This window comes from Enhydra lutris, unplaced genomic scaffold (assembly GCF_002288905.1).
Source record: "Enhydra lutris kenyoni isolate GAN:26980312 unplaced genomic scaffold, ASM228890v2 scaffoldscaffold13, whole genome shotgun sequence".
NCBI classification, from domain to species: domain Eukaryota; kingdom Metazoa; phylum Chordata; class Mammalia; order Carnivora; family Mustelidae; genus Enhydra; species Enhydra lutris.
The window spans coordinates 2,071,550-2,095,011 of record NW_019154097.1 but is presented as its reverse complement, the minus strand read 5'-3'; the positions used below and the strand labels follow the sequence as shown (position 1 = coordinate 2,095,011).

The 23,462-nt window shown below is 46.0% G+C and overlaps 1 protein-coding gene across 1 annotated transcript in view; it reads left to right on the top strand.

Moving 5' to 3' along the window:
* Nucleotides 1-3,923: 3,923 nt before the first annotated feature.
* LOC111146253 (beta-1,4-galactosyltransferase 1) overlaps nt 3,924-23,462 on the top strand; it is a 54,292-nt gene continuing 34,753 nt past the window's right edge. The window contains exon 1 of the mRNA XM_022501726.1: nt 3,924-4,506. Coding sequence (XP_022357434.1) covers nt 4,089-4,506 — 418 coding nt within the window. The 5' untranslated portion in view covers nt 3,924-4,088. The remainder of the gene's footprint in view (nt 4,507-23,462) is intronic.

The window sequence follows — 23,462 nt, the reverse complement described above, 5'->3', positions numbered from 1 at the left end:
TTCCACCTGACAAAGTGGAAAAGTGGAAAGAGGTGGAGAAGGTTGCCTTGGGTCTGTCTCTCTGTTTCTAATACCAGTTCCTATTAGAACAGCTGTCCTGTTTGGACAGACAATATTGTTCTGAAGGTTTCTGACCTGGACATTTCTGAAGGAAAAAATTTACAGATTGTAGGCATCTCTAGATGGGGGTAGGGATGCTGATAAGGCTGGTGGGAACCTCATTGGCTCTGCATGTTCCCAAGGAATAGAGAGCAAGTGTTTCTTTTCCTTGCTTCCTGGCCTCAGAGAGGGTCCTGGAATAAGTCTGTGACCCCTAATCCCCCCTCCATCCTGTCTCCAGGCTATTATCTGGATACATGGAAGATATATCGCCATTTCCCCCTCCTCTCAGTTTTCAGATGGGGCATTATTTAGACCCACCCTCACTCACTGGACAGGCATTTTCTTCTAGGCATAGGGTGTTGGGGTCAGCTTCACCTTGACCAATTCCCTGGCGAACAATTATTAACTTATGTGTCTAAAATAACTTAGTGGGTTGGGGTGCCTAGGTAGCTCAGTCCATTGAGCATCCAACTCTTGACTTTGGCTCAGGTCATGATCTTGGGGTTGTGAGATCGAACCCCATGTCAGGCTCCGTGTTGGGCATGGAGACTGCTTAAGATTCTCTCTCTCGGGGCACCTGGGTGGCTCAGTGGGTTGGAGCCTCTGCCTTCGTCTCAGGTCATGATCTCAGGGTCCTAGGATCAAGCCCCGAGTCGGGCTCTCTGCTCAGCAGGGAGCCTGCTTCCTTTCCTCTCTATCTGCCTGCCTCTCTGCCTACTTGTGGTCTCTGTCTGTCAAGTGAATAAATAAAATCTTAAAAAAAAAAAGATTCTCTCTCTCTCTCCCTCTGCTCCACTCCCCTTCCCCTCATGCACTCTCTCTAAAAATTAATAAATTGAAAAAAATAAAGTTAAAATAACTTGGGGGGGGGTGCCTGGTTAGCTCAGTCAGTTAAGCATCTAACTCTTGATTTGGCTCAGGTCACGATCTCTGGGTTGTGAGATTGAACCCCATGTCACAATCTGTGCTCGGTGTGGAGCCTACTTAAAGTCTCTCTCTCCCTCTCCCTCTGCCCTCCTTTCCTGCGTGTGTGCACTCTTTCTCTCTCTCTCTCAAAATAAAATAAAATAAAATAAAATAAAATAAGATAAAATAAGGTAAAATAATTTAGCAATAGTTCTTCCCTTCTGCCTTCCCCAATCAAGATAATCATAAGCATTCATTTAACAGGCATTTTAACAATATTTACTCAGTGTCCACTATGTATGTACTAGTTCAGTTCCAGGAGCTGAGGATACAGGAGTAAAGAGAGGAAGTTTCTGCACTCATGGAGCTGACCCTCTACTGAGGGAGACAGACAACAACAAATAAATATATAATGTAGGGTATTGATACATGCTCTGAGAAAAATCAAGCAGGTTAAGTAGATTTGGATGCGGGACTATTCTACATAGGATAGTCTGAGAAGACCTCTCTCTTAAGGTGACATTTGAAAGAGCTGAATTAAATATGGGAGATGATCATTTCAGACTAAATGAATAGCAAGTACAAAGGCCCTGAGACAGGAAGAAATAAGCAAATTCCAGAGAATAGCAATTAGGTTACTTGGCTAAAGCAGGTAGAACATGATAGAGAGTGACATATGTGGGTGGGGAAGAGAGACAAGAAACCCATTAGTTAGGGCTCCTACACATTTAGATTTTGTTCTGAGTTAAATGGCATGATCTGATTTAGGCTTACAAATATCTTCCTAAATGCTCTTTGGAGAACAGACTGGGGAGGGGGAAGGGAGGAGGTGAAAGCAGGGTGACCAATTAGGAGCTACCATTATAACCCAGGTCAAGATGATGGTAGCTTGATCCAAGATAGTTATAGCAGAATTAGTAAGTAGTTAATTCTGGTGATTTAAATGTTGCACTGCCAAGACTTGCCAAGGGACTGGAAATGGCATTTTAGCATAAGAGAGGCACATCAAGGACACCTTTTAGGTTTTGGGCTTGAGGAACTGGCTAAACAGTGGTGTCATTCTCTGAGGTAGATTAAGAACAAGAGTAGGGCATAGGGAGTAGGTGGTCAGGGAGGGGGCGCAGGAGGTATTGAGTTTGAGATGCTGGTAAGATAGGCACTTGAAAATAAGTCTGAAGATCCAGACTAAAGATAGAAGTTCTGCAGTCACCAGCAAATGGATTATTACAAATTTCTCCTAGGGAGTGTGTAAACTAAAAAGAGCATCATGTGCTATGTTCTGAGGCCTCCGACAACTGCGGAAGACAGAAATTTTATGTCATTGTATACAGATATTATAAATCACTCCTAGGGAGTCCCTACGGACAGAAAAGAGCATCATGGACTATGGCCTGGGGATTTTAACAACTGGAGAAGAGGAGGAGAAGCCCATAAAGGAGACAGAGGAATGACTAGTGAAGTGAGGAAGATCAGAGGGGCCTGGTGTCCAGGCAGCCAAGTGAGGAAAATATTCTATATGATCACAACCAAGAGTCAACTCCTGAGCCTCAGTTTTCTCGTCTGTGAAATGGAGATAGTTAACAACCGCCTATTGCAAAGTGCTGTAGGATCAAGACAATGCATATAAAGCAGTTAGGCTTGCGCTTGACTGGCATATAGCAAACTCCCAAGCTATGCAACCTAGCTATCGCTATCGTTTCCTCCACTTCAGGGTTGGCTGCAAGAGCCCTCGGCTTCTCCCTCCACATAAGTAACAGCATTTCCATGAGTCCTTCTGGGGGGTGGGGGGGAGGCGGTGAGGTGTCCCTGCTCACTCAGGCCTCAAGTGTGCCTGAGGAGTGGCCTCTGGGTCAAATTTGAACCAAGCAACTTCAGCGCCTGTGCAAATCAACCAGGGGCAAATATGTGGTAAATAAAGGTTTTGGAGCCAGAACTCAGCCTCTGTCTCTCACTAGCTGTAGGATCTTAGGTAAGCTTCTTAGCCTTCCTGAGCCTTGAACCCTTTATCTGTAAAATGGGAACAATTGCTACCTCCTGGAATTGTGTCTGAGTTCGTGCAAACTGTAAACAAAGCTGGCTGCTCTCCCGAAGGCCAGCGAGGGAGTTACTGACGCTCCTTGCCACCCTCCCACTCAAAGCACGTATCCTCGAGGGGCGGAATGCACTAAAAGAGGCACCCTACACACCCAAATCCCAGCTGGGTGGGCCTCTGAGATGCCCTAAGCTGGGCTGCCATAGGCTGAGGCTGACAAGCCGAGACTCCGTGCACTTTCCCGCCGCGCGCGGGTGAGCCGCGCCTCCTTGCTGGGCCCCCCACGTTGGTAGAGGAGTCTAGCCCGCCAAGGTAGGGACACCGAACGTCCCACAGAATCCTTCCGCGGCCGTCCCACCTACCCCCCACCCCCGGTGTCGGAACCCGTTTCCTGGACAGCCTTTTCCCATCCCTCTTCCGGACCCAATCAGGCCTACCGAGGCGCCCTGACTGGAACGCCCCCAACCCCTCAAATCAACCACCAGCCGGCTCTCGGCGCCATTGCGCCGTAGGCCCAGGCCCGTACCCCGGCCCTTCAGCACCGCAGGAAGCGGCGGCGCCTCTCGAGGGCAGCCAGGAGGAGGAGGAGGAAGCGGAGGAGGTGCGGCTCGGTAGCAACCCAACGCACCAGGCAAGGGCTCGGGAGGAGGGCGGTGTGGGAACTAGAGCGCGCTGCGCGGAAGCTCCGCGCTGCCCGCCGCCCTCGGGACGGCTCCATCCCCTGCAGCCCCCTCCCGAGCCCCGCCCGCGCGTCGCAGCTCCGCCCCAGAGGCCCCGCCCTCTCACTTGTGTCCCGAAAACCCCGCTCCAACCGGCGGCCCCGCCCCCGCCCCCTCCCGCCCCTCGGGCGCACTTCTGGTCGCTGGGCGGCCGCGCTGGCTGGAGTCTCCGAGTTCCGCTGTCTGCCAGCCGGGGCAGCGCTCTCTCTGAGCCTCCCCTGAGGCCCTTCCCCCAAGAGCCGCGGTCGGGCAGCGCCTGGCCGGCGGCCCGCGGGCGGGCCGCCCCTCCCCGCTGTAGCCCACTCGCCTCTTAAAGCGGCGGCGGGAAGATGAGGTTTCGGGAGCCGCTCCTGGGCGGCAGCGCCGCGATGCCGGGCGCGTCCCTGCAGCGGGCCTGTCGCCTGCTCGTGGCCGTCTGCGCGCTGCATCTCGGCGGCACCCTCGTCTACTACCTGGCCGGCCGCGACTTGAGCCGCCTGCCTCAGCTGGTCGGAGTTCCTACACCGCTGCAGGGCGGCTCGAACGGTGCCGCGGCGATCGAGCAGCCCTCCGGGGAGCTCCGACCCCGAGGGGCCCCGCCGCTACCGCCTTCGTACTCTTCCTCCGAGCTGCGCTCGGGTCGCGGCACCAGCCCAGACACGGACTCTCATCCCGGCCCCGGCTCCGCGAGCAACTTGACTTCGGCCCCGGTGTCCATCACCTCAGCGCGGTCGCTGCTCGCATGCCCTGAGGAGTCCCCACTGCTCGGTAAGGACTCGGGGACTTTCCCGAGAATTTCCTCGGCAGGGTTCCCTGGACGTTCGCCCGTGCCCTCTTCCAGGATATCCAGCCTCCCAGTTCCGGATCACAGCCCCTAATCCCAAACATAGGTTCCGGGCTGGATGGCATGAGGATGGGAGGCTGGTCCTTTTGGATTCAGACTGAAGGCTGGGGTGCGGGTGGTACAAGGAAGCCACTGGCCCCTCTGGCCTCAGAACCGGAGAAGGCCTTGGAGACTTCCTTGCTCTGGCCCATGCCTCAAGAAGTTTTGGAGTTTGAGTTTGCTTAGGGCTTGGAGCTGCCTTCGCCCTGCTCACTCTGATCGGGAGCAAGAGGCCGTTCAGAGTAGCCCATGCTGGTTTGGGAAACTGATGATGAGGCCTCCACTGGGGAAGGAAGTTGACCTCCCAGTTCACATCCAGTTCACGTATCTTGTCTTCCTCTGGAACCACTCTCTCCTGAGTGTGACTTAACTTTTCATAAGCTTTGGGCAAGTGACTTGTTAACCTCTGGTTTTTCATCAGTTAAGTGGAGAAGATAAATGGTACCTATGTCAGGGTTGTTTTGTAAGATTAGATGAAACAATGTAAACAAATATTTACATTAATGAAGGTAAGCCTTTAATAAATTGTTACCATTGTGTCAAGTTCTTCCTCTGTGTAGATCCCTGCCCTGGGGCCTTCTTACCCTGCTTCCTGTCCCTATGGGTTCCCCAAACCTAAGTGAACACAGCCCTCCAAAGGACGGATGGTGTTTGTAGGAGTACAGTGTATGTACCATAGGGGCTGGAGGGCTAATAGGTGACCAGTTCACACTGAGTTGTCCCTCCCTGGAGAAGCTTAGAGTCTCAGGTGTCTCGCCCAGGGAATCGGAATGGTGGCTACCAGCCTGCTGGGAGCTTAAGAGGGTGGATTTGTGTTCCTCCTCTCCGGAGGAGGCTGAGCCCTTTCCTGCCGGCAGAATCCACAGGCAGTCAGGCCCAGGGCAGCCACAGGTTGTTCCCAAGATTATCATACAGGTGGCTGCTCATTTTTAATGCCAGGGTTTAGAGATTGTTGTTATGAGTGAGGGGCCCTGGCAGGAGGGCATCCTGCCAATAGGAACTCTGTCACCTTCCCGAAAAGCTCTGGCAGAGCAGGCCTTCTACATGCTCTTGCTCAATTTCTCCAATAATTGTTTCAGTATTTTCATATCAAGTTTGGGAGGAAGCTCTTGGAATTGGTCAGACATGAATTGTGAAAACAAGGGGACTTTTTTTTTTTAAAAGCAGAAAATTGAATCCTTTTGGACTTGGCGATTAGTCTGAGAAGCAGACTAGTCTTATAAAATAAATTTTATTTTATATATTTATAATAATTAATTTATAAATTTGAATATTTGCCCTGCTGTTAAGTGTCTGGCCTCAGGCATCTTAGAGAGTTTCTCACAGTCTCTTTCTTGTATTTAGAATGGGGTTGTTGGGGCGCCTGGGTGGCTCAGTGGGTTAAGCCTCTGCCTTCGGCTCAGGTCATGATCCCGGGGTCCTGGGATCGAGCCCCGCATCGGGCTCTCTGCTCAGCGGGAGGTCTGCTTCCTCCTCTCTCTCTGCCTGCCTCTCTGCCTACTTGTGAACTCTGTCAAATAAATAAATAAAATCTTTAAAAAAAATAAATAAATAAAATAAAAAATAAAAAAATAAAAAATAAAATGGGGTTGTTCGTGCTTAACTCACAGGATTATTTTTAGGACTAAATGAGATTGTGTACATTAAGTACGTGGCCAATAGGACTCGGGAGTTCAAGTTCTATTTTCTCAGACTCCCGTGGAGATGACTCTGAACAGCAGAGAGGAAAGGCGGAAGAGAGAGCTAAGGCCCCAGAATCCAGAGAGCCAGTTTTCGTCTTTTTGTTTTTAATTGTTGCCTCAACATTTATACAGGAAAATAAAAAGAGAGAGAAATTAGCAAATTAAAGTGTCCCAAAGTTCGTTAGATTGGTATTTGAGGTATAAGATCTTAACAAAGTGTGAGAGCCTGTGGTACTTTTTTTTTTTTTTTTTTTTGGTAGTGGTGTTCCTCTCCGTTGGTGACTGGTTACTGGTATTTCTGAGCTGAATTTTGAATTGGCATTGTGAAGGGACTTCCTGAGAGAGAACATTTGGAGGGTGGGGAGAGGCCCTGGGTCTTCTCTAGCTTGGCCACCTTAGTGTGACACGCATGGGACCATGATGTTTGGGCTGCTCTTGTGGAGGTCCCACAAAATGAAGGTGGATGGTTTTTCTTCATTTTAATTGAGCCCTTAGGTTTGAGTGGTTGGGTCAGCTCTCTGAATAGGGGCTCCTGGCTGAGAGGGGGCCTTGAGGAAGCTGAAAGTCTCTATAGGAGAGTGTGGATGGGGGGAGTTGAGCCCATCTGTTCATCTGGGCAGGTGTCACCCAAAGCCCTTGCAGGGTGGTTTTGAGGTTGATGGGAGAAAGCATCCGTGGGGTTTAGAACTGTGGGCCTTTTCACTACTTGCAGTTTCTTTCCACGACTTGGCTGTACTTTCTGGCGTCCAGGGGTCTGGGCCAGACACTGTGATAAGCTCCAGTTTGGTATGTGGAGGGTAATGGACATGCCCGTGCCTGGAGGAGCCAGGCACCAGACTGGGCTATTGATGGGTCATTGTTGGATCCTTCGTGTCAAAGCGTTAGGACAGACTTCAGACATACGTGGGCTTGGATCCCGCCTCTGTCTACTCTGTGTGCCATAAGCAGGTTGTAGTGTGTCAAGCCATTTTTGGCACTGCCTCAGGATCCCCCATGGGCTAGTAGGAGGCCTTCAGGAGTAGAGGCTGCAGGGAGGAGGTTGGCCTTTCCTGAGTATTTCTCCAAGTTCCCCAGGGGTGTTCTTCCAGAAAGTTCAGGCCTGCAGGCAGTGTCCTCTTGGCCTTCAAGCCATGCTGCCTCTAGTCCACATAACATGGACATGAGGCTCCCTTTCCTGGCTACCTGAGTGTTTGCCTGAGTTGTAGTCAACCTGGGAGGAGCAGCGGTCTTGCATTTTCTTTTCTTTTTCTGGAACGTTTGTCTCTGCTCAGATTTGGTGGCAGCTCAACGTGACTTGACTAATGCTGGTCCTGGCACTGCCAGCCTTGAGAGGGGCTAGGTGGAAGGTGGGCAGCATCTCAGGTTGAACGGGTTAGGGGAGGCAGGACTGACCTGGGGGCTCATCTGGGGCCTGGTACAGCTGGTACAGTCCCCTAAAGGGTGTATGGGGTATGGGGGGTGAGTATAGGACTGCTGAAACCCAGAGGCTTCCTTTTCCCATCTGTGCTTTGAAGAGATACTCTTCATTTGTTCCAATGAAGGCTCTGATCTAGAAGTGGGCACCAGAGAATCATGAGCACCTGGGCCAGCAAACAGCCACCACAGGTAGCCAGGGCCCTGAGAGAGCACTTGTCCATGAATCAGTTTCCCCCGCTTGTGGGGGCTGTCAACCAAGCCTCTGTCATGGTTTGTGCCCTTGGGAAGACAGAGCACTTTCTGGGTTTCTGAGGGCTCTCAGTCTCAGGTGTTTTTTCCACCAGCATGCTGTCCCCCTTTCTCCCCTTCTCGCATATGCACATATGTGGAATGAGCAGGCTGCCCAGGACAAAATGTACTTTGAGGACATCTGTCCTGGCCTCAGCTCGGGGAAGGGCTCTCTCCCCTTTGAGTCTTGGATTCTCATCACTTTCTGGCTTGGGGTAGAGCCTCATCCTCAGAGTTGGGGAGAGCACGAGGAGCTTCCCTTTATCCAGGCCTTTAAACTTTGGGAGATTAGGTAGCTAGGACTTTAAACTAGTTTGTTCTGCTATTTTTCCTCGGGAAAAGAGTTTATTGGGAAATCCAAAGATATACCTTCTTCTCTAACAGTCTGAGACTGAGAAATACCCTCTATGACTATTGGGCTTGCTTCCTTCCATTTAGCCTGATGGTGGCAGGAGTGATTCCTACCTGTGGAAATCTGTCCTAGACTCTGAACAAGCATGGAAGCCTTCACCTCATGGACCGGGTGAACACTCCTTAGGGTATGGGGAGCAAGAGTCAAATGTGGGATTGGATTTAAATTGCAGCATCTTGGACCCATAGCATGCCAGGATGGGACTGTCTAGTTCCTTGTCCCCGTCTGTTATTGTGGTAGGGCTGGAATTTGGGTATCCTCCTTCCCAGCCCAGTGCTCTTCCTTGAGGTTATTGCCCAGTAGACACCCAGTGCAGAGGCTCAGAGCAGGCTAATATGACCTAGAATTTGGGAGGATCCTTGCTAGGTATATCTGTGTGTCCCCCAGAAAGGTCTTATGTGGCAGCTGTCCTGGACATCCTTGATGGCTAAGGCATCTGGTAACTTCATTCATTTCGTTCCAACAATGTGCCTGTCCTGTGCTGGGTACTAAAACTGCAAGGGGGAAGATGACACAGTGTCTCTTCTTTAAGAACTCACAGTCCAGGGGCACCTGGGTGGCTCAGTGGGTTAAGCCTCTGCCTTCGGCTCAGGTCACGATCTCAGGGTCCTGGGATCAAGCCCCGAATCGGGCTCTCTACTCAGCAGGGAGCCAGCTTCCCCCCTCTCTCTCTGCCTGCCTCTCAGCCTGCTTGTGATCTCTGTCTGTCAAATAAATAAATAAAATCTTAAACAACAACAACAAAAAGAACTCACAGTCCAGGTAGAGGAGGCGTAATTAAACTGTCTTGATGTCAGGTGGGGAAACTAAAATATGTGTGTGTTTAGTCACTCCCTCTATCCATCCCACCTTTTCTTCCTTTCTTCCTTCTTTCTTTCTCTAATTCAGAAACCCAGAGTTGATATCAAAGTTCTTAAGTCCTGGTTTTGGTTGTTCCTCTAATTTCTGAGGCCTCATATTAGCTCTGCTGAGTAATCTGTACCTTGCTGCTTTATAATGACTGTTCTGAGACATCAGCAGCCATATGGTCTTTGGGTAGCAGCAGGGTAGGGATTTCCAGGCTGGGACTAGACTAATTCACGGGTTGGGAACAGTGGGACAGTTAATGCTCAGGCAGTCCCTGCCTTTCTGTGGATTTCACTCCAGGGATCTTTGGGGACAGGTCTGGAAGGCTCATCCCCTTTGGGCTTAGCTGGGCTCTGGGTGTGTATGAGAGTGGTCTAGTCGGCTTGTGGTCAAGTGAAACCTAGTGATTTCTTCCCTGCTTGCATACCCAGTGCCTCCAATGCCATCTGCACTATTCAGTGTTCCTGCCTGCTCCTGACAAGAAGCAGAGACTGGAATTCTGCTTGTAATCATATCCACCTGGAAATTCCAGTTATTCTTATCTGGTTAAGTGGCAATCCATTTGTTTTAGGACAAGTGGTCTGCCCTTGCAGCTTAAATCCCTTGGGTCCTGGAAATCCCTTGGGTCCTGGAAATCCCTTGGGTCCTGGCACTGTGGCTGTGTTATACTTGGCTCTGGCAATGTCCAGGGTGGTCAGGCAATGAGGTCACTGTAAAGGCCAATCAGCCAGACCCCAACTCCTGGGGGAGTTCACCAGGCATGGGATTGTGAGCATTCCTGGGAGCTGGACTGTGGCTGTGATTGTAAAGGCCCCAATTGTGGGGGGGGGGGGGGGGCAGTCTCCATGTTTACCTGGGCCTAGGCAGGTCACCAGCTTGGGGAGAGATTGCAGATCCTGTTGTAAAGGTCAGAACATCCCGGTTGGAAGGTCACAGTGGCTAAAGGTCAGGGGATAGGGTTCTTTTGGGAGCTGGTTCTGAGTGGACGTGGCCTAAAGGGATTTGTCCTTAGAAGGCAGAAGGGCTGAGTCACACACTCACGTGTTTCAGGTTCCATTTTCCAGCCTGGCCTCAGCCCACCCCTTGCCTACACAAATGAAGGCCAGGAGATATATAATTGGCTGTTGCTGAATTCTTTGGCAGTGATTTTAATGTCTGGTCTGGGTGTGTTATGTAGCTGCTTCCCTTTCCCCTGCTACCCCTCCAAAGCGCCTCACGAAGCCTAGAGAGAGAGATGGAGTCACTTCCCTAGAATGCCGCAGGCTAGGGCTGTGGGTCTTTGCTTTTCTCTGTATTTTTTTCTAGGAAGGTATTCTCTTCCTTTTTTTTTGTAAAAAGTAATGCAGGCTTATTGACAATAACTTAGAAAGGTAAAAGAGGTAAAAAAGCATGTCTGTATTCCTTTCATCTAGAGGAAACATGTTGGTGTATCTCCTGCTAGTCTTTTTCTTGTATATATTTAAGACTATAGATAAACAGATAGATTGGTGTAGATAGGTATAGATAACCTGGTATCCAGCATTTGTCACTTAAGATTCTTTCTCATGAGCTTTGTTCTACACCTTTAAAAACCCCAAAAGCTGTGTCATTCTGTCAGCTGGATATGCTATAACTTTCTTTTGTCATTCTGTTATTGTTGAACACACATGCACCATGTAGTTTGTGTTTTTTCTTAGTGGCCCTCCGAGATTCGTGCATAAAGCATTGCACTTTCTGGGTTGTTTCATGAGTAGAGTTTTTTAAAAGGGGGGAAAAAGGGTGAATGCTTTTTGAGAAGAGGTTTTAAAACCAGTCTTAAAAAAGATAGACCCATTCAAAATTACAGGTTTACTTCGTGCTGGCAAAGGAGTATCATTTATTGCTGAATGAAGGTTGTGTCTAGAATTCTGATTAAAAAGGAAACTGGATGCAGGAAGTGCCTGGGGCAGCGGCAGAGGGCCTAGCTGTAGGATGGATACTTGGAATCGGACTGAGCAGAAATCTGTTGTCAACAGAAGTGGTGGGGATGATGCCCCAGGAGTCTTCTTTCTCAGTAACTTCTCCATTTGTCTCCTTAGCAGCCAGGTCCCTGGGCTATAGGCTTGTGTGGACCGTGGTGCTGCGGCTGTGGTGCTGGGGAAACACCAGCTAGCTGACCTGTTGTGAGGTTGACACTATGGACTGTTTACACAGAGCCGCGTGGGAACATGCTAGCAAATTGGACTGTGAAGCAAACAGTGCAGCGCACCCACCTCCAGGGGATTCTGAGATCTGGGGAGAAGCCACCAAGTGAGACTTTATAGGTTTCCAGGAATGGCTTTTGAGAGAAGCCTCAGAGAGCAGTAGAGCCCAGTACTCAGTCAGAACTTGTTAGGTGGTTTGAGCAATCCAGCCTCAGGCCAGTAGGCCAGGCTCTTCCCAAGGTGTCATTGCACTTTGAAGTTATTCCACTTTGACTGCTCTCACCGGATCTACATTCTCCTCTTCTGCAGGCCACTTGGGCTTTGGGACTCTGCCAAGGGTCATTTGGCACAGAGTCAAGGGGAGGCTGCACTGAGGGAAGGGGCGGGGTCATGTTGGACCAGCATGACCAGTATGGTCATGGGTCTGGAGGTCATGGGGAGGGTCCCTGGCAGGGGGTTCACTAATTGCCTGGCCCCATGACAGTGTGCATTTAAAAAATGCCTTTAGAAGTTTCTTTAAAAGTTTCTTCCTGTTTTGCATAATGTCCTTTTGCCTTTGACATCTTGAAAGTGCAGAGCTCTCAATGGTGTCTAAGGACACCACCCCTGTAGCCAGCTTGAGAAAACAGGGTAGGACTCCAAGTTAAGGGTGGGTCTAGGGAAAATGGTATTTGCGTCACAGGAGCTTGGTGACTTGGCATTGAGGTGTTAGGTAGCTCCTGGCATTCAGATGAGTATAAAGGCATCCTGGGCGGGGCCCCTACCTGGCTGAGAGTGGGTATACCTGAGTCTTAACCCCAAGTTAGGAGGTGCCCTAAGGAAGAGGGAGAATGAAGACTGATTTGCTCACTCAGCAAGCTTATGTTGGTAACCATTCTATCTGAAGCATGGGAGTTAGATATGAACAAGGGCTGGTCCCCACTTAGCAATGGACAGACCCTGGCAATATGGTGTAGTCAGAGAGGGGAAGTGTGGGTGTCCCCAGGGCACTGAGAAGGTACAGAGAACCAGATGGGTGATCTGGGCTAGGTCCAGACTAAAAATGAAGGGCCTCTCTTCCAACACAGATTTTAGCATCTCTGTGTCTCTCAGTGTGTTTGAACAATCTCCCTGGTTGGGAAGGGCAGGGGTCTACTGTTGAACGCACTATAATTTCCTCCAGTTGCTGTCACATGGGAAAAAGTCCATGGCTGCAGTCCCAGCTGCTGCATATAGTCACCAGCAGGGCCGAGAGGACAGGAAGAGGGAGGCAGAGTGAAAGGAAGATAATGAAAGAGAGAAGCTGGTGCAGTAGGGACCATGGGAGAGGGGAAAGCTGAAGATAGCTACACTGAGGGCCCAAAGAAGAGAAAATGAAGGGTGAGGGAGGTATAGAATGAGGGAGTTCATGATCTGCAGGACATATGGGCAACCCTCAAAGGTCACTGGTATGAGAATTCCATGTTCTGGTCCTTTTCCTAACTTATTACATCATTTTGGACAAGTCCCAACTCTGTCGGTCCCTCTTTCCATCTCTGAAGTTTGAGTGGAAATTTTGGTCATATCTGCAGCATGAAAGGTCTCTGAAATTCCCTGTGAAGCTCGCTACCCACTGCCCTTTCCAGGGCTCTCCTGGTGAGACTTTTGTTGAGGATTTCGTCTTCTAAGGAGGCACAAACAGTTTAGTAAATGAATGCCCTTTTAAATGGCATGGGAAATGTTTCTTTTCATCACTCTGGCTAGCAGTGTGATACGGGAGAGATGTTTTCCTTTCTGTGCCTCATCTGTAAAATGGGGATAACAATAGTGTCTACCTCATAGATGTTGTGAGGTTTAGATAGTAGGCATAAAAAGGTCAAAAACATGCCTAACACTGAGTAAGCTCTGAATATATGTTATCTATAATTGATGGCACTGATAGTTCTTGTTTGTGAAGATTTTGGCCTTTGCTTGTAGGATTTCTTCCTTTTTTCTGTTCTTTAGTAGAAAATACATCACGGCATTAAATGTTTAAAAAAATATAATTCTACTGGTTAGCATTGTAACCAGACATATGCCTATCACTGTAACAAAACTTTACAGCACTTTCTAAGTAGATACATACTTTGCTCTGTTGTAATAGTGTGAAACTATTTTGCATTCTACTCATTTCATTTAACGCTATCTTAAACTGTTAGGTTATTCATAATTATCCTAATTATCTTTTCAAGCTGCTCTCTAACTTTCTTATGGAGGGGTGCCTGGGTGACTCAGTTGGGTAAGCATCTGACTCTTGATTTTGGCTCAGGTCATGATCTCAGGGTGATGAGATCAAGCCCCATATGGGGCTCCCCGCTTACCAGGGTGTCTGCTTGAGATTCTTTCTCTCCTTCTTCTGTCCCTCTTCCCTCAAATAAATAAATAGATAAATAAATCTTTAAAAAAATTAAATCCTTACCTATATTCCCTTAGCATTCAGTGTTCCAGGTTTCTCTATCATAGTCATTTTTTGTATTTCTTTGTTTTTTAATCATAGATAATCTTGAACATTTCCTCTTGTGTTTAGCTCTTCACTTCCGTTGAATTACTTCCTTGGGATAAATTTCTAGAAAGGAATTAGGCTAGAGGAGATAGTTACCTTTATGACATTGGTTCACATTGCCACTTTGCTTTCCAGGAGGGTTGGAATAAGCCACAGGCCCTAAACTGTAAATTCCTAGTCTGGGGACATTGGCTTTTAAGCAATATGGATACCAAGGGAAAGTCCGATCTGTCCGGAGCCTCACATTGACAACCCCAGCTTGCACGTATGTGTGTGCGTAAAGTTCCTTCTGTAGGTGTTGAGGCCACCTTGGCTGTGAGGCTCTTCCCTTGCACCATTGTGTCCGGGCCTTTCTGCTGAGGTGTGTCCACCAAGGAGCCTTACTGGTGGCTCTTTTCAACACCTTATGTACCTTTGCCAAAGAGCTGACTTACAAAAGGTAAGAAACTTTCCTCCTTCCTTTATCTGTGGAGCCAAACCTGTAGAATCGGGGTAGACCCTGGCTTTACAAGCCTGGCTTCAAAATGGTGTTAGTCTTAAACTTGGTGCATTGATGTCTGGAAGCACCCCATGCAGGCATCTCCGGAAACCGTGTTTGGTTCCGATGGGCTAGCCTGGGCACCTGACCGTCTAACCCATGTGGATCAAGTCCAGTCTGACAGCCCTGCTTGAGGGGATCCAGAAATGAGGCCCAAAGGAGGAAAGACTTAAGTCATGTTGGGTAAAAAAACAAGTTGATCAATAGCTATGAATCTGTGGCCACCCACTTCACATGCCTCTTATACAGCCTGCTGTCCGTTTAAGTAGTAGCATGACTTTGGAGCCAGTGATTTCAGCCACCAGAGGTTTACAAATTAAGCAGAAGGAGCGCATTCAACTTGTGACAGCTGCTCCTTTCATCTCGTAGCCCCTCTTGTCCTCTTCTACTGCGTTCCACAGCAACCAGCTGCAGCTTCACAAGGTGCTCCCTGGATCCATTTGCAGTCAGGCCAGAGCTGCTGTCTAGCATGTTGTTCCTGGGGTGCCCAGGGCAATACTTCCTTCCTGCGTAAAATGGGGAGATAATTCTTACCTCAAGAGATTGATATGATTAATTGAGATGAGGTATGTGGTGATGTCAGTGCTCTGTCTTTTGTTCAATGTCTAACATATTCCCTTGGGTGCAGAAGACATATAGTCAACATAGTAGGCTGCAGAGTAAAATTTCCTCCAAATGCAGGGTTTTTTTGTTTGTTTCTTTTTTGTTTTGTTTTGTTTTGTTTTGTTTTCCATCTGCCCTGGGGCAGAGCTAAGAAGATAAGGGAGAGGTGTGACGCTGTAACCACAACTTAGGGACAGGGTTTAGCCTGGAGCCAGTGTGTTTATTGGAGTCTGTGGCCTGATCCCATGAAGAGACCTACCCTCATGGAGGCCTTCGTCTTGTTGAATCCACACCACTGGGAGCTGGAAGTGAGTGTTGCCATGTGTCAGGCATGCCATGATTCTCTGGTGCTCCACAGTCTTCCCTTCTCCAGGTGGATATTTTTTGTCTGTGTCCTGGGGAGAGGCCATCATAGAGTACAGATAATTGAATGGAGGGAGCACTGGATGTTTCGTGGAGTCTCAGGGTGAGAATAGATGTGTTAAGAGGGGTGATGGGTTGGGTTATGGACATTGGGGAGGGTATGTGCTATGGTGAGTGCTGTGAAGTGTATGTGCTATGGTGAGTGCTGTGAAGTGTGTAAGCCTAACGATTCACAGACTTGTACCCCTGGAGCAAATAATACATTATATGTTAATAAAAATAATGAATAAAAAAAATAAATTGGGTTAAAAAAAAAAGAGGGGTGATGGGTAGAGGGGGCAGCCTGGGGTGTCCAGTGATCTGAGCTTGGTGTGTTATTAGAAAAACTTAGGCAGAGTCTGTAGATAGCCTGTCTGATAAAAGAGAGTAAGAAATATTGATCTGTACTTCTTTTTTTTTTTTAAGCTGTATTAAAATATATTAAAAATTTATTTATTTATTTGAGAGAGGAAGGGAGTGAGAGTGTACACACACAAGCTGGAAGAGGGGCAGAGGGAGGGAGAGAGAGAGAGAGAGAATCCCAAAGCAGACTCCCAGCTGAGCATGGAGCCTGATGTGGGGCTTGATCCCAGGACCCTGAGGTCATGACCCGACCCAAAACCAAGAGTCAGAGGCTTAACCAGTTGAGGCACCCAAGCACCTCACAGCTTTATTAAGGTCCATTGACACATACATGAATTGTAGTTTTCTTTATTGTGATGTCTTTGTCAATGTTAGTATCGAGGCTCTACTGCCTCTAGGCTGAGGGAGAGCTTGTGAAGGATTTGTATTCTTCAGATATCTGTTAGAATTCACCAGTGAGGCCGTCTGAGCCTGGGCATTCCTTTTTGGGAAGCTATTTGATTACCAATTCAGATTCTTGTTTCATGTCTATTCAGATTTTTGGTTTATTCTTCAGTTTTGGTAGTTTGTGTCTTCCTAGGGATCTGTCTACCTCACCTAAGCCACCTACTTCGTTGGCATATAGTTGTTCACAATATTCCCGTGGGATCCTCTTTGTTTCTCTAAGGTTGGTAGGGATGTTCCCTCTTTCATTCCTGATTTTGGTAATTTGAGTCTTCTCTCTTTTTTTCCTAGCCAGAAATATGTCATTTTTGTTGATCTTTTCAAGGAACTGACTTTTGGTTCTCGGATCTTCTCAGTTGTTTTTCTGTTCTCTATTTCATTAATTTCTGCTCTGATCTTTATTATTTTGTTCCTTCTGCTTGTTTTAGGCTTAGTTTGCTCCTCTTTTTCCAGTATCTTAAGGTGGAAGATTAGGTTATTGATTTGAGATCTAAAGGTCATATACTCTTTTTTTTTTTAAAGATTTTTATTTATTTATTAGAGAGTGAGAAAGCATGAGTTAGTGGGGGGGAGAAGGGGGAGAAGCAGACACTCTGCTGAGTAGGGGGTGTAATGCAGGACCTGATCCCAGGATGCTGGAATCATGACCTGAGCCAAAGGTAGGGTTCAGCTTAACTGACGGAGCCACCCAGGTGCCCCTAAAGGCCATATACTTTTAACATTTTCATAGATGCTATCAAATTGCCTTTCAATTTGTGTTCATCAACACTGAGAAGTGCCTGTTTCCCACATTTATGTCAGTTAGCAGTCTTTTTACATCTGTCAATGTGATGATCAAATGTGGTATCTTGTTTTAACTAGTTTCTTTGATTATTGATTATGTTGAACAAAGTTTCATGTGTTCATTACATTGGCCATTTATTTGTATTTCTTCTGTGAATTACTTGTTAATATTTTTACCCATTTTTTTTTTTTTAAGATTTATATATTTGAGAGAGAGAGTGCTTGCATGTGTGTGAGCAGGGGAAGGGGCAGAGGGAGAGGGAAAGAGAGAATCTCCAGCAGACTCGGCACTGAGAGCAGAGCCTGACGTGGGGTTCGATCTCGCGACCCTGAGATTAAGACCTGAGCTGAAATCAAGAATTGGACATTTAACCTACTGAACCACCCATTTTTCTGTTAGTTTTAAAAATAGATTTGGAGGAGCTTTTAACATTATGGATATTACTCCTTTATTATATATTGTTTGCAGATATGGTCTGTCACCTATCTTTTGACTTTATCTCTGGTATCTTTGGCCATACAGAAATTTCAAATTTTTATGTATTTAAATCTGTCTTTTCCTTTATGGCTTCAAGTTGCTTTTACACTCAGGAAGGTCTTCATCCCCAGATTATAAAATTTTTCTTCTGTATTCTCTTCTAAGCTGGCTCTTTAACATTTTAGTTCTGATTGTAAAAAATGAACAGAATCACTGTTCAACCCTCACATGTTGCAAGAAACCTTATGTTATACCCAAAAGGCCCTTTGAAGTCTCAGCCTCTTCTTCCAAATCTATCACTGATGCTGGTAGGTGAGAATAGAAATGTGAAATTTTAGCCACTTGTAATTATAGAGCTATAATAATCTGTAGGCTTTGAAGGTGTAGGGATTCAGGGGAAAAGGCAAAGTAATACTTACTGAATATCTGTTAGTGCTAAGCATTGTGATAAGTATATACAGGTGACCATTGAACAACATGGAGGTTAGGGGCACTGACCCGCCACCCTACCCCCTGTGCTGTTCAAAATCCACATATAATTTCAGACTCTCCAAAACTCCTACTAGCCTACTGTTGACTGGAGACCATACCAGTAACAGAGACAGTTGGTTAACACATATTTTGTAAGTTCCTGTGTAGTATATACTGTATTCTTACCAAAAAGTAAGCTAGAGAAAAAGATTGTTTGTGAAGAAAATCATAAGGAAAATACATTTACAATACGGTACTGTAAAAAACCTGTGTATAAGTGGACCCCTGCAGTTCAAACCCATGTTCAAGGATCAACTGTATATGCATTACTTCGTTTACCACCTGAAAAGAACACGTTATTATCCTCACTCCTTAGAGGAGGAAATTAGAACTGACTGCATTTAAAGTGATCCTGATACCAGAAAGGTATTGCCAGGAATGTGTGACTGGCTGGCTGCCCACGTGGCCCAGAGGGCAGCAGGCTGTCCGTAGTTCAAGGTATGGTTTTAGACGGAGAGAAGATGTATTTGTAACCAGTATTGAAGTTCCAGAAATTGAGTTAGGACTCCAGAACTGATCAGAGGGGCAGCTGACTCACTAATAAAACTCCCAAGAGACTTACTTACATGCTGGGATACCAAATTGCTGCTTTGCTGGGAAGATGAGCACTGTTGTGAAGTGGCTTAAGAGTTTTCTGGCTGTTCGAAGTACTGTGAGAGAAGCTGCAGTGTAATCAAATCAGACAGCTGGTAAGGCAGAAGTCAGAGCAGGGAAGGGAGCTGGACTATAGTGCTGGGTGATGTCTGGCCGTCAGGGCTCATGAACCCATCCCCACAGCGTAGCAAACCTTTTTTAGGGACCAGGGTTCAGTTTAGTCATCAGGGCTTTTTCTCCCCTGTACAGCTCTGGAAGGACACGTCCAGCTCCATCCCCACCACTCCCTTATTTGTTTCCTTCTGTACTTTCTTCCCATGCAGCCATCAAACTATTTCATGGCCCATTATCATCACAGACTCGCTTGCCTTATTTTCTTTGTTGTATTTAATTCTCATTCTCACTTCCATTTCCCAACCCCACCCCAAGCAACCATTCTAATGTGTTTACTGTGTATCTGTTTTTCTCTTGCTCAGTTGGAGCTGCTGCTTTTATATTTATATATCTATTTTTAATTAAAAATTAAAATTTTTTAGGGGTGGCTGGGTGGTTCAGTTGGTTAAGCCTCTGCCTTTGGCTCTGGACATGATCCCAGGGTCCTGAATCTAGTCCCACATTGGGCTGCCTTACCTGCTCAGTGGAGAGCCCGCCTCTCTCTCCCTCTGCCTGCCACTCCCACTGCGTGTGTGCGCTCGCGCACTCTCTCTCACTGTGAAATAAATAAATAAATGTATAAAAATGATTTTTTAGATTAACATACAGTAAAGTTTTTTTTTTTGGTATATAGTTCTACTAATTATAACACAGTGTATATTTGTATAACCAGCACCACAATAAGGCTTCAGAATAGTTTCATCACCCCAAAAAATCCCCCTTGAAATCACATTCTCCTCCCATCCTTAACCCCTGGCAACCATTGATATGTTCTTTATTACCAGTGTTGTATCTCTTTCAGAATGCTATAAATATGTATCATATAGCATAGGTACCTATATTTTAATTTTATTTTTCTTAAGTTTATTTAAATTCCAGTTAGTTAATGTACAGTGCTATATTAGCTTCAGGTGTACAATATAGTTATTAAATCCTGCCATATATCGTCCTGTGCCCATCATGACAAATTCATGATTTAACCGATCCCCCACCTACCTCCCTCTGGTAACCATCAGTTTGTTCTCTATAGTTAAGAGTTTGTTTCTTGGTTTGCCTCTCTCTCTTTTTTTCCCTCTTTGCTCATTTGTTTTGTTTCTTAAATTCCACATCTGAGTGAAATCATAGGGTATTTGTCTTTCTCTGTCTGACTTATTTTACTTACTCTCTAGCTCCATCCATGTCATTGCAAATGGCAAGATTTCATTCTTTTTGATGCCTGAGTAATATTCCATTATGTATATGTATCATATCTAATTTATTCATTCATTAATTGGTAGACATTTTGGCTGATTCCATAATTTGGCTGTTGTAAATCATTAATACAGCTATGAACATTGGGTGCATGTATTCCTTTAAATTAGTACTTTTGTATTCTTTGGGTAAATAACCAGTATTGCAATTGCTGGGTTCGGAGGTAGTCTATTTTTTACTTTCTGAGGAACCTCCATGCTGTTTTCCAGAGTTGCCACACCAGTTTGCATTCCCACAAACAGGACAAGAGGGTTTCCCTTTCTCCACATCCTCAACCAACACCTGTTGTTTCTTGTGTTGTTGATTTAGTCATTCTAACAGGTGTGGGGTGGTATCTTATTGTCATTTTGATTTGTATTTCCATGATGATGAGTGATATTTAGCATCTTTTTATGTGCCTGTTGGCTGTACCTGTATTTTTAACTTATGTAAGTGGTATTATTTTACAGTTTATTCTGATTCTAATTTTTTTTTGCCCTCTTCTGTTTTTGTTTTAATTTTTAAAAAGCCTAACATAACTTCAAACTTGTAGAAAAGTTGCTAGAATTTTACAGAGAATTTCTAGATATCCTCTGGGATCCCCTAAGTTCCCCGAATGTTAACCTTCCACTATAGTTGCCTTTTTTTCCCCTCTTTTTTCTCTCAACTCATGTACATGTGTGTGTGATAGATAATGAACTATGCCCCTTTATCACTAAATATTCAACATGTATATCCTAAAAACAATAATTTTTTGTAAAACCATAGTATACTGATCAAAATCAGGAAATCAACCTAGAAAAATTCTTGTTGTCTCATTGCAGACCTTATGAAGATTTTTGTTAATTGTCCTCCAAGAATGTCCTTATTGAATACCATGCATTGTATTCAGTTGTCATGTCTCTTTAGTTTCTTAATCTGGAACAATGCCTGAGTCTTTCTGTTATATGATACTGACATTGTTGAAGGGTATAGGCCAGTCATTTTGTAGAAGGACCCTTAATTTGGGTCTGTCTGATGTTTCCTTGTGATGAGGTCCAGGCTATACGTTTCTGACAAGAATACCATTCAAGTGATTCTGAGTTCTTTTTAATGCATCATGTATGGAGACACCTGCTATCAATTTGTTTCTTACTGGCAATGTGAACTTCGCTCATTTCATTATGGTGGTGTTTGCTAGTTCTCTATTATGAAGTTTACTATTTTACCCCCTTTAATTAAGAAATACCTTATAGGAATTTGCTTGAGATTATGTAAATATCCAGTTATTCTTCAAACATTCAGCCACTTGGTTTTAGCATCTATTGATGATTCTTCCCTGAATCAGTTCTTGGTATGGTGGTTGGTGATCCCATTCTGTCATTCCTTCTGTGTTTATTAGTTGGTGTTTTCCTATAAGAAAGAGCTTTCCCTTCTCCCCTATTAATTCATATATCAGTGCAGACTTGTGGATTCTTAACCTTTTTCAATAGCTCATAATCCTTTACTATCATTATTTTGATGCTTAGATCGTCCCAGATTTGGCTGGTGAGGTCCCCTTCAGGGTGGCTCCTGTGTCTTTTTGACATATCCTTTCGTTCTTTGAGCACTTCCTTTTAGGCACAGCAAGATGATAGAGGGCCCTCTTGTTCATTCCCTGACTCAGCCCTGTAATCAGCAACTTCTCCAACAAGCTCTAGTTCTTTTAAATAGAGAATGGTATTTAGAAACCAAGAACTAGGCCCTAGGCATTTGCCCTTGTTTTTGTTTTTGTTTTGTTAAAATGTATTTATTCATTTGAGAGTGAGCACTCCGAAATCTTTGCACAAGAGTGGGGAGAGGGGCAAAGGGAGAAGAGAGAATCCCAAGCAGACTCCCCACTGAGTGGGGAGCCCCACACGGGGCTTGATCCCAGGATCCTGAGATCATGACCCAAACCAAGAGTCAGATGCTTAACTGACTGAGCCACCCAGATGCCCCTCACCCTTGTTTTTGTTTTTGTTTTTAAGAGTTTTTTATGTATTTATTTGACAGAGAGAGACACAGCGAAAGAGGAAACACAAGCAGGGGGAATGGGAGAGGGAGAAGCCGGCTCTCCACCGAGCAGGGAGCCTGATGTGGGGCTCGATCCCAGGACCCTGGGATCATGACCCGAGCCAAAGGCAGATGCTTAACAACTGAGCCACCCAGGCACCCCCCCACCCTTGTTTTTAAGGTCCATCCATGTTGCTCTGTATACATCGGGTGTCTATGGTGTTCATCCCAATTTTTCTTTCTCCCATAAGGATAGATTCCCACACTGCGTCCCAACACTGTCTTCACAAATACTTCTGTAAGGAATAGCCTTCTACATGTCCTTGATGGACCTGTGGCTGTATATTTTTATTGATGCGGGAGTGCCAGATAACTACTCCAGAACAGAATGACCACCCATCATTTACATTTCCACTGGCGGAGCATGGGGATCTCTGTACTTCTGACAAATACGTGGCATTAACCAGCTTTCTAATTTTTGGCCAAGTGAATCTATATGTTGGGATAGGTCTTGTTTTAACTTGCCCTTCTCTGTGCCAGATGCTCATATGCTCAATGGCTTTTGGGGTTCTTCTTTGGTAAATTGCTTATTCATTATCATCATTTGCCTGTTTTCTTCAGTGGGGTTCTTACATTTTTCTTGATGATATGCAGGAGTTCCTTATATATCCTAGATATTAATCCCTTGCCTGTCCCAAACGTTGCAGATTCTGGATCTTAATCTGTCATCTCTCTGTTCATTTGCCTGTGCTACCTTTTTTTTGAATACAGACCCTTTGTTTCCTCTTTGTACAGTCTCTCACCAGCACTTCTTTCTCTATAACTATATCAATACTCTTCGTTCCTCCGCATTTTGGTTGTGCTAGTTTAGCTGAACTCAGCTGATTCTCTTCAACAAATGGTCTGTCTTTATGATGACTTAGCCTCTTACTGAGTTGTATTAAGAATGACTTTAGCTCTTAGAGTGTGAGGCCTGCATGTAAGTATTAGTCATATATATATATTCAGCAAACATATGTTGTGGGCCTAGTCTGTGTTAGGCACAGTGCTATCACTGAAAATGTGCAGAGGTCATGAAACCTGCCTGTGGCTTTTCAGAGGTAGAGCAGGGATTTGAGCCTCTTCCTGGTGTGCTGCTTCCCTCAGAAACTGAATTTGGTTCCTGTACACCTGTGTGTCAGATTTTCATATCTTATCTAACAAATGGCCTAGGAAGGTGCAGAGCAAAGTGTTCCTCCCCTGCATCCCGAGGAGGGGAAAGTAACCAGGAGAGGAACGGAAGCAGGTGTGGCTCCTACCATCATAGGCCTGGAGTCTTTAAGTGGTAGGTTCTGGGCTGCCTCTGGTGACTGGTGACTGGTGACTGGCTCTGGGCTGAGAGTTGAGGTCCCAAATGAGGCAGG